Source organism: Marmota flaviventris, chromosome 11 (assembly GCF_047511675.1).
Source record: "Marmota flaviventris isolate mMarFla1 chromosome 11, mMarFla1.hap1, whole genome shotgun sequence".
Lineage (NCBI taxonomy): Eukaryota > Metazoa > Chordata > Mammalia > Rodentia > Sciuridae > Marmota > Marmota flaviventris.
This window is the reverse complement of record NC_092508.1, coordinates 19,989,226-20,000,058: the sequence shown is the minus strand read 5'-3', so window position 1 is coordinate 20,000,058 and position 10,833 is coordinate 19,989,226. Positions and strand designations below refer to the sequence as shown.

General features: G+C 45.9%; 1 protein-coding gene across 1 annotated transcript; it reads right to left on the bottom strand.

The window, feature by feature from the left end:
• Positions 1-9,725: 9,725 nt before the first annotated feature.
• Tnp1 (transition protein 1) lies at positions 9,726-10,093 on the bottom strand. The gene is made up of 2 exons (XM_027941661.2): positions 9,955-10,093; positions 9,726-9,754 (listed from the first exon to the last, which is right to left on the bottom strand). Exons 1-2 carry the CDS (start codon positions 10,091-10,093, stop codon positions 9,726-9,728), a joined length of 168 nt encoding a protein of 55 aa, XP_027797462.1.
• Between the last annotated feature and the right edge of the window lie 740 nt (positions 10,094-10,833).

Here is a 10,833-nt window from a genome sequence, read left to right as displayed (position 1 = left end):
TCTTTCCCTCAGAGATGATCACTGTTGACAGATTGGTGAAAATATTTTAAAAGTAACACAAAATTGTGTGTGTGTGTGTGTACATATGTGAGCTTGAGATATATATATATATATATATATATATATATATATATATATATTTGTGTACACACTCATCCATCTTATTTTTAAATATAAAAACTTTTATTGTCTTAAATTTAAAAGGGATCATATTATATACATTGTTTTGCTTTTTGCTTTCTTTGTCCCACTTAATAATATGACTTGGAAATCTACCTAAATCAGTACAAGTGTGTATGTGTGTGTCTATGCACATACATATGCCTATTTACTTTTTAACTGCTGTAGACTCATTATATCAGGGGATAGCTGTAATTTCACTTTATTCATTTAGTACTCTAAGGTATATTGCAATAGAGAGGTCCATATTAGAGTTTACAGATGGCCCACTTTTATTATTTAAGCAACTCTGTTTCACATGCTGCCATGAGAATTATGGAACGCTTCTTGTGCAGAGTGTACAAAGATTTTTCTAGAACAGATAATGTCTTAGAGTTCATACTATTACAACAATATACCCAAGACTTTGTAATTCAAAAAGAACAGAAATTTATTTATTACAGTTGTGGAACCTGGAAAGTCCAAGATCAGGGTCCTGGCAGGTTGGGTGTCTGATCTCTGCTTCCAAGATGGCACCTGAAACACTGCATCCTACAGAGGGGAAAATACTGGGTCTTCACTTGGTATAAGCCAAGGAGCAAAAGCAGGCCTATCTGGTTCTCTTCAACCCCTCAAAGGCTTCTCATCTTAATATTGCTATGGTGGGGATTAAGTTCCCACAGGAATTTGGGGGGAAATGTTCACATCATAGCAGACCCTTGAGGTAAAATGTCTGGGTCCAAGTGTTTTCATATTTGCATTTTAAATAGATCAACTCTTCACATTTTCGTTGCTGTTGTTTAAACTTCTACCCACCAAAGTTTCAAATATCTTAGGGCTTGAGTTCCTGCCTGAGCTCCCCAGACACAGTCCCCTGGTTCCCTCACGGATGGGTGCCAACTTGCCTTGGTGGTTGCATTGTTTAGCTTGTCCCAATTTTCACCCGTGATTCACCTTCTCATTCATGTTCTGAATCTAAAGTCCTCCTTGATGCTGAATGAGTCTCATGATATTGATTCTCTATTTTCTGATTAAAGCTCAAAATCTTAGTACAAAGTTTATATGTTGGAGGATGATCGACAGGTACAAACCTTGGTGCAAATTAACACAGACCTGGGTGAAGAACTCCTGGTTATGTTTCACCCTGGCTAGCTCTGCTTCCTCTTAGTGCGGAGACTGGAGGATGCTGAATTCTTTCCAGTGGTGTTCTAGTGCAAATCGTCTCAAACTCGGATCCAAGCTTTCCCCTAACTGACCAGCTACCCCTTGGACACTCTGGCTGGCTGCTTACTTTTGGTTCCAATAGCAGAATCTTCTGCATTCCTGTCTTCCCTACATTTATGCCCTGGAGCAAGACCTCCATGCTCACTCTCAGATCAGATGAATGTGAGTCTGAGGTTTGAAAGACCCCACATCTTTTCTCAAAGGCAAAACCCCTTTACTTTGCTCCAATAATCATACATTTTTCTGGTTCTCACCAGTTTCCTCAGACAGAGATGATCCTCTTCAGTTCTGAGTAGCTTCTCAGAACTTTACAGTGAACAGGTAGCTGTGTTTTCAATAAAAGCCATTTTAGAGTCTGTTAAAAAAGAAAAGAAAAGCTTGCAATTGAGAGAGAATGTAAAATGAACAAATGCATGTGATAAGTGCTATGTAATTCAGTTATGATGGTGAATATTGGATTACTATGGTCCAATAGAAGGAAAGAAACTCAAACCCAAACAACCAGCTTCATGAAGCTTACAATCAGAGGATTACATCAGAACAGAAGCATGAATGTGAAAAGTGATGCATTCTAATGTTTTTTGAGTATAAAAAGGATCTGACCCAGTCTGTGGAGTGGAGATGGGAGTAGGGGTGGGGGGTTGGCAAGGACGACTTCCAATCCCGGCTGACAGTTGTTCTTTTCCCCTTGAGTTTCTGTCATAACAGGGATCCAGGTCTCCCAAACTCTGCTTCAGTGTCCTTTTTACTTTGCCATGTGATCTGGGCCCTCAATTTTTAATTCAAACCTAAGAGACTGGTTTAGTAGGAGTCACAAGTCCCTTCCTCCTCCTAAAGGGAGCCATATGTGATCCCTTCTCAGAAGCACCACCATCGTCTAGCTCTCCACCTAAGCCCAACAGGTTTGTTGAATGACTATTATGTGCCAGGTACTCTACTAGGAGCTGGAAAGGCAATGGAGTATGAAACATGGCACTGCCTGTTCTCTAGGGAATGTCTGGGCCTAAGGTAGCAGTCTGGTTTATGGAGCTCTCCCCTACCCTTTTGGATCAAACTGATACACTTAGAGTTGAGATGTGACATAATGTACAGCCTGAGGGCCTCAGGACAATGCTTTGCAACTTTCAGGTTCTTAACATCCTGTTGGGGATGACGTGCCTCTTGAGTAGCTGCCCTGCTTACCTCAGAGGCATGTCTGAAGGGTGAACGTGGTGTGGGCCACTCTTTCAACATAAGCACCATAATGGCCTCTCTCTGCACAGACATTTATGGAACACTGGCTGCCATCATGGAGGGTTGTGGGAAACTAAAAATATAGTACAGAGTAGACATTCAACAAACCCTTATTGATTTAGTGGGGAAGGCTATTGTCCCAACTTTAGAGGCCCTGTAGTGAGTAATGTGGATGAGACAGAGCTGGTGATGGCTGTGTTTAGGGACACTGTGCTCCATTAGGGCCACAAAGCCCCAGCCCTGTAGCTATGATGTTGTTGTACCCATGGGGTCTGAGGACTTGGAGAAAGGGAAACACAGTGGGCCAGAAACTGAAAAGTGATAAAGCCCACTAATTTCTGCCTCCATTGATTAGGAAAAAAATCCATAGGTGTGTGTTTTCAACTATGGTGGGAATTTCCAAGAGAGAGGTGACAGTGGTGAGGTACTCACATGGTCTCAGAATGGCGTCTCCCCTTTATCTTCAATTACTTGAAACCAGTTGAAACCTTGGAAAGTCAAATAGACCTAGAAAGAAGTTCGTGCTAGCCTTTGGGAGTCTTGGGGTCTCACCTGTTTCTTCAGCAGGGGTGAGGCCATCTGCGCTGTATTTAGGGAGATGAACAAGACGGGACCCGAGTGTCCTCTGGGGACTCCATGATGATTTCAGTACCAGACTATTAGTGAGGAAACCAAGATGTGGAAAAGGGCCCCCTCTTAGTCAGTCTGATAGTTTTAAAAATGAAATTTAATTAGTTAAAATGCAAGATGAAAGACATAAGAGAGCGTGCTCCCCCCTTTTTCCAAGTCTGTGCTCTTTGCACACCTGTCCCCACCTCACAGGGTGCCTCCACCCACTGCCCTTGCAACACACCAGGCTGGGCACGAAGCCAGCCTTTCTTAGATACAATTGAGGTTGCCAGCCCACCCCCCCCCCCAATTCCCCCAGCCTGAGGCCCCACCTTCCCCTCTCCTGGGAGACACAAAGGGCTTCTGTGACTCATGCGGGAGTCACCGAATCCTCCTCCTTCTTTCTAGCAACACCAGTGAGGCCGCGGGGCCAGTCTTCTGTGGTTAACGTTGCCCAACTTCTATGCTGTGAACAGCATGGAGGTTGCTCCTCGTAACCCTCTAGAGCTATGTGCTCCTTTGACCCCACTGTGGACCCTGCTGTAGAAATTTGAGGGTCCCTGTTTGGTTTTAGCTGAAGTTGAAGGGACTGAGGGGCATTCCAGAGAGGAACTGATATTTATAAAGTACTTTGGATGCCCCAGGTACACGTGAGGGGCTTTTGCGCATGGGTTTTACTCAAATTCCTCTCCTGATTCTAGAAGGAGGTGTTCTTAACCCAGTTTTACAGAGCGAGTGACAGACCTTGGAGAAGTTGGGTGACTTGTTCAAGGTTCCATAACTGTTTAGCGGTTGTGGCAAGATTCACGTGTAGAACGGGCTGGCACTGAAGCCCTTGGTCTTTCTGCTTGTGACCTGGGGTCTGAATCGCGGGGCCCTGCCTTTGCCCGATGAAGACAGGTAACAAATGTTGGGTTCTTCTCTCCTGCATCCTAGGTCTGCTGTCAAAATCCCAGCTCATTTTGGACACTGATATGCTCTGGTTTTAGAGGCAGGGGACTGGGATGGTGTGGGGACAGTGAGAGCAGAACTCTGGTTTTGGCTCTGTCACTACTGAGCCATCAGATGTGTGTTTATTCCGGTGTCTAGGCTTTAACCCCTTTACCCGTGAAAGGCGCCGCAGCTTGGTGGCTAAGCACACACAGGTGTGAGCCACATGACCTGGACCCAGTCTATCACTGGTGCATACAGTCCTGTGCTCACTAGCCATGGGACCTTGGACAAACTGGGTGAACTTTGTGTGCTTCATTTTCTCCTCTATAAGAAAAAAGATCATAATAGCATCCATTTTGAGAGGGTGGTGTGATCCGTCAGGATGCCTAGTGTGTTTTCTAGTGTTGCTGCTGTTCTTATTTCTGGGTGTAGAAGCTTCTGAACTTTTATTTTCAAATAAGTTTATGGAAAGCAGTATTTCAATGAAGGTCCATTTTATCTTCCTGTGGAAGGCTGGCTCTCTTCTTCAGGGCTTCATTCTAAAGCACTGTTGAGCTGGATCCCCACAGATTGTGAAATTCAAGCTCTTTATGTCTTTTCAATAAAACACTTGTGTGTTAGACCTGAGCACTTCATAGCTAATTAATTGTAAAGATTCTTGCCTGTTGCTAATGAAAAAAAAAAAAAACATGATCTGAGGGAGTAAGTTTGTCCAGCCATCCTTGGTCTCTATCTGTGCTCAGATTTACTTTTTACAATATACTGAGTTAGGAGGTGGGTCTCAACCAAGACACAATGACTGTGTGTGATGATGTGATCATTATGTCCCTCACTTGTGGATGGCTTGTGTCTTGCTCCTTGGAGTCTGTGGTCTGTTTGAAAAGAGAAGATCATCCCCATCTCTTACATTTTATAGAAGAGGGGGAAAAGCCCCAGGGAGGTGTAGTTATTTTCTGATGTCAGGACCTAACTTAGGCAATTGGCTCAGGACAGGGTGAGAGGTTCCAGGTCACAATGGGAGCCTGGAGACAGCTTTTGGCAGAGCTGGTAAGAGGCCATTGGGGAAAACTGCAGGACTCAGCTTTATGTGATGTAGCATCCTGAGACCAAGGATTTGGAAGTAGAGCCATAAGTCAGGGTCAGACCAGCATAAGATACCTAAGGGACCAGTTCTAAGAGGAAGAGGGGACTTCCAACTAACTTAGGACCTGTAGTTTATACCACTCTAAGTTATCCCAAGTGCCCTGGGAGATAGATATTATGATTGACACTTTACCGATAAGGAAGATGAGATTAATGGAATTTCAAAAATCACCTACATCTCACCGCTGTAGAGTGGTCATTCAGATGCAGGGTGGCTTGCCCAGTGCCCGTCCCTCGCATGTTCTGCCATGCCAGCTGCCCAGAAGGTCACATTCCTTTCTGCCAAAGGTCAGACTTGGTTACAGTGATAGGGAAGTTGGGCTATGAAAAGAGATGAAATGGCCCCAACTGCAGAAAGAGAATTGTGTAAAGGAAGGACTGATAGGTCCATCAAGGTCACAAGGAGGGGCTGTGGGTTTTGATGGAATATAGACACTGGAATTTAGTGCCAGATGTCAAGGAGATCTTGCTCAGCTACTGCTTTGGGCCTCTGGGCTAAGAGAGCAGGAATGGCTGCTGGGCTCTGCTGGAGGAGAGCTTTCTTGTTGGGCCTGGTGTAAGACTGGAGAGGGAGAAAGCTTGGGTGGGGCCAGGCGCGAGGAAAGGCAGGCTCTGTTGGAGCAAAGTAGAGAGCTGCGTCATTCATCAACCTGGCCAAGCAGACCAACCTGGAAACTAAGACCCCGTGCTCCTAGAGTCAGGAATTAAGGCCCTGTTCTGTTTGGTTCTTTCCCCAGGGTTGGCCTGGCCATGAGGGCTCAGATTGCAAAGACAGAGGATGAGACTAAGAGTTTTCAGGCCACCGCTGTTCTCTGGTCTCTAAGGACAAAACCTTTGGGTGACCCTGACAGCCGAGCCCCAGGCATGTCTGACTTGTACCAACTGCCCCCAGAGCACACAGTCTCCTTCCAGTTGCCATTTCTGCCTTCACCTCCCCAGCTCAGCCCTGAGTTTTTCTCCAGAACTTCCTGTTTGCTTGCGGTTGTCTGCACAGACACGTTGGACCCACCCAGGGTCATCTGGAGGAGACCTGGGGTGATGAGTGGGGATCAACTGTGCTTCCCATAACTCTTCCATCCACATGTGGGTCCTTTGAGCTTCACCACTCCCAAGGGACCTGCAGCCAGTGCAGTAGAGGCCCCGTATCCAAGTCAGCTCACAGTAAGGTCAAGGTGACCCAGAAGGGCTTGCTGCCAAGGTCTTTAATTTTTTTTTTTTTCAATTTGATTTTTCACTTTCCAAAAAGACCGAACGAGTGATGACTTGAGGACATGACGTTCCAAGGAAACTAGGAGAGGGACAAATTCTTCCTTGGTTGGGGAGGTGAGAAACAGCAGAGAGTGGTCTTCCTGTCTCCCTAAGGAGTGTCACCATGGTCCAAAGACTCACAGGTGCTGGGCCTACGGGAGCCATAAAAAGGGACAGAATGAATGTTCCTGGAGGGCAGGGACTAAGTCAACACCAGTCTTGGAAAATTTCCAATACGTGGGCCTGGAAAATGTTCCTATAAACAGAATTTTCCGGGCGGCTGCTGCTCCTTCACAATTTATCCAAGAGGGCAAAGGCTGAAGTCACCAGGCAAGGATCTGTCTACCTTGAGTAGCCCCAGGCTGTTTTCCATGCTCAAGTCCTCATGGCTAATTAAAGTATTTAGTTGTTGCAGAAATGCAATGCTGTGTTGGAATATTGTGATGTCTCGGGGTGAACACCGGGTTTAGAAGTCTGAACAAGGTGGTTTTGAACCCTCTCACACTCCATCCCCTGAAGGGACTTTGGCTTGTAACAACATACGGGAGAAGATAAACTGGATGCTAATGTGGCAAACTTCTAAGAAATCCCAAAAAAGAGGATATGGACCCCACAAAGTTGTGTCAACTATTATCATTGTATCCAGAGCTTTCTCCAGCAGGCCTTGCCTGCTGGCTTCTCCTTGAGTGTGGCCAACAGGAGCACCAGAAGGAGATCAGAGAAATGTCTGGATGCTTTGTCTCTTGAGATGCTGGTCACAGCTGTGATCCTCCTTAACACAGTCTTACCCCAGGGGCCCATCTACCTGAGCACACATTGGCTCTCCTTAGGCTCCTTTTCTCCCGTTTAATCCAAGGATCTGAAGCCACCCATGCTAGGCTCTAGGTGTCCTCTTCAGGAAACAGTCCCTTCAATGAAGCCTCTTCATTTGAGTCATCTTCAGGGATCTCCTTTTCCTGCAAGATGGTGACAGATAGAGCCCTTAACCAGGTTGACTTCTAGTCATAGCAAGTTTCCTGTGGGCAGTTAGTGCCATGCTCTCAGCATTACTGTGGTTCTGGCTTGTTCCTACCTGTTGACTTGTGGCCCTGTGTGGAGGTCATTTTTGATCCTGTGGGTAACCTGAATGGTAGCAAGGGACAGGGGCAACAGGGCACAAGGTGCAAATGGCTGAGTCGTGTGTGAGAGTGACACAGGATTGAAGTAGAAATGGCTGAGCAGTGAGGTGTGCATAGGTGGGGAAGAAATGGGGGCCATCAGAAAGCTTGTGTATGGACTTGGGCATCTGCGAGGTTGCAGGGTGTGTGGGCTGATACTCACTGGAGGGTTTGCTTCAGTGTGGTGCCTCCTGAGTCAGCCCTTGCTGGAGCAGCCTGGCTGGGCAGGTGGGGTGTCAAGGCCTGGCCATCATGACTCTGCAGGACCCCCTAGCAGGCCATCCTTCCTGATAGATTCAGCTCCTTCCTCTACTCCTTTTCTTCCCGATGGTCAGCCTCCAATGCACATCTTGCATCCAAATCGGTCTCAATCTCTGCTTCCCAAGAACCCAACCTAGAGGGTTAATTTAGAAAAATTGGCAGTAAGAGCAGCTCAACATCAAAATAACATTTAAAAATTTTTTTTGGGGGGGGTCTTGGGGTCTGCAAGAAGGTAGAAGAATTCTCAGCTGGCACAAGAGCAGGGTAGGTTCTAGCACTTTCATAGCTTCTCAAGCACGGATTCCAGATCAGAACCATTTATTAACTTAAAGAAATTAAAAGAGGTTGTTCAGTCACACTAGGGACAAACACAGGGAGATTCATCTGAGACCAATCTGAGAAAGAGGGAGAGGCAAAAGGAATATTTAGGAGGTAAAACAGGCATAACTTTGAGGATGAGGGTGAACAAAGGGAGTGTTTTCCCCAGTCCCATTTTAGAGGAGGAAACTGGAAATCTTAGATCAGTACAAGTTCAGCCAGGGAAAGTGAGCTCAGTTTGAAAATGAGTTTGAATACTCCATATGCCTGATGGTAAGATGATTTTCCACATGAACTTGAACATGGTTCTGGAATAGTGTGCAGATTCTCTAGGCTCATGAAACCGTGAGGACCAAGCGACTCTTCCAATAGGTAAGAAGACATGCATTTTTTCTTCTGGAGACATCTGAGAAATGAATGGTTTTCTGTTGCATTACTAAAATTTGGCCCACATGGACATCTTGTTAAAGTCTTCCAATCCCGACACCCTCAGGCTGACACACCTGCTTAGGGCACAAACTCCTCATTGACAATTATGAGTTTCCTCTTTCCTCGCTCTGTCACCAGCAGACAGAATCCACATGGGTGGCCGGTTCTTCGGTACAAATCTGAGTGCTTAAGAAGCATTCATTAAATAATGATCCCTTCTAAGTGAATAGACGCTAAGATCCCTGGCCAGAGACTTTATAAACTGTCACAACCCAAGGTCCAAGGAAAGTGAGGGCTTAGGAATTTCCTAAGTGAGCAGAACCCTAAGGACAGTTCTCTCCCAAATGATCAATAAGGTCCACCCAGATTGAGGTAATTTGTACTGCTAGTCACACCCAGCTAAGGTTCATTTATGACATCAGAGTCATGCTTGCTGGCCTCAACCTCCCAGGCAATGTCCCTGCCCCCAGTTTGTTCATCTCAAACCAAGCCATGTTATCAGTGAATTAGGAAGCCCCTCCCAGTGGTCCGTATGTCTGGACCCAAAGCCTCTTAAAATAATGACTCATGATGGACACTCGGATGAATTCTCCCTGTCCATTGGAGGAGAGGGCTGGTGCACTGAGACACACACACACAAGAACAAATCTTAGTGATGGTTTTTGGCCAGAGTTGGACCACCACTGGATGGAATTATAAGGACAAATTACTTTTGCTATTTTCCAAGTCATCTTTAATAATTTCATTCCATCTAATTCTCACCCCTAGCTCAGGAAACCAAGTTTTTCCGAAGGATCAAAGGAAACATTTCAGTTTTCAAATTTTTTTATTGAGATGTTGGGGAGGAACAGCCAACATATACATTCCTCACTTCATTACCACTGGCTTTTTTCCCACACCATAGGTTCTTCTGACTTTGGTCTAACTTCAGGTCTCCTTGGCAGTCCCCCCTCTGATCTCGTTGCTGCCTGGTGTTGTTTGAAGTTCACCAGGACAGGGCCCACTGGTAGATCACAAGTGGGAGCGGTAACTGCGATTGGCTGTGGGGGAAGGACAGGTTTGCAACAGGGACACCTTTTAGAACAACATACCAGGACTCTTCCTGCCCAAACTGCCCAGGAACCGAGTCACTGGGAGTAATCTCAGGCTGAGGGTCATGTAAGGGCTGCCTCCAGGAGGCTGGGTCTGGGGAGCAACATGTCCCCAAGTTTAACAGCTCTCTTACTTGCCCCTCACTCACCATCATCGCCCCGTTTTCTACTCTTCAGGCTGCCTTTGCGGTATTTTCTTTTGCTGCCGCCTCTCTTGACACCTTTGTGAGGAGCTCGGTTCTTGCCCCTCCTCATGTCATGACTCTTTAGTTTGCGGCTGGTCGACATTGTAATTTCTGCCAGAATGAGGGGCTTTGCAAAGCCCCAGAGGCCAGGAGTCAGGGTATTTAAGGCTGTAGCAATTGTGACTCCAAAGGGGCGTGGCAGGTGGGTGGTGCTCTTTTGTGATGTCATTAGCCTTTGTTACACTTTGGTCATATATGTGAAATAAGGCAGCCACCTGAAGGCAGCTCAAGGCTGCTCTTCAATTTTGAGGTCCTTTTTAGGTTAAGTGAGGGTTTCCAGACAGGTGTTACTGAACAACTAAGTCTCAGCCTTGTGCTTGGCATCTGGAGAGTCACAGAAGCTATTAAAATATGCGTCTCCTGCCTGTAGGGCATGTATCAGTCATTGGTTGTGTGAATACACACGTCTCATGGCATCTGGAGGTAATGAATGTATTTCTATAAGCACTTGACTCTTGGAAATCCAATTCAGTCTGATCAAAATATACATTTTCCTTCTCTTTTATCTGACTCAGGGCTTCTCAATCTGAGCACCATTGACACCAAGGGCTGGGTAAGTTTTGGTGGGTTCTGTGCATTGTGAGGTATTCGGCAATCCCTGGCCTCTACCCACTAGATGCTAGTATAGCTCCTGCAGATGTCACAACTGAAACTATCTCCAAACATTATTGTCTGTTCCTTTGGGACCCTGGGGGAGTAGGGAGCAAAGTTACCCTGCTTGAGAACTATTGGCTTGACAATTTTTTTTTTTTAAATTCAGTTACAGATAGTTACTGTTGATGA

Coding starts and splice junctions, on each gene's coding strand:
- Tnp1 (XM_027941661.2), bottom strand. CDS start 10,093: ATGTCGACCAGCCGCAAACTAAAGAGTCATGACATGAGGAGGGGCAAG. Junction 9,755..9,954: donor TAGAAAACGGGGCGATGATG/GTGAGTGAGGGG, acceptor CTTCCCCCACAG/CCAATCGCAGTTACCGCTCC.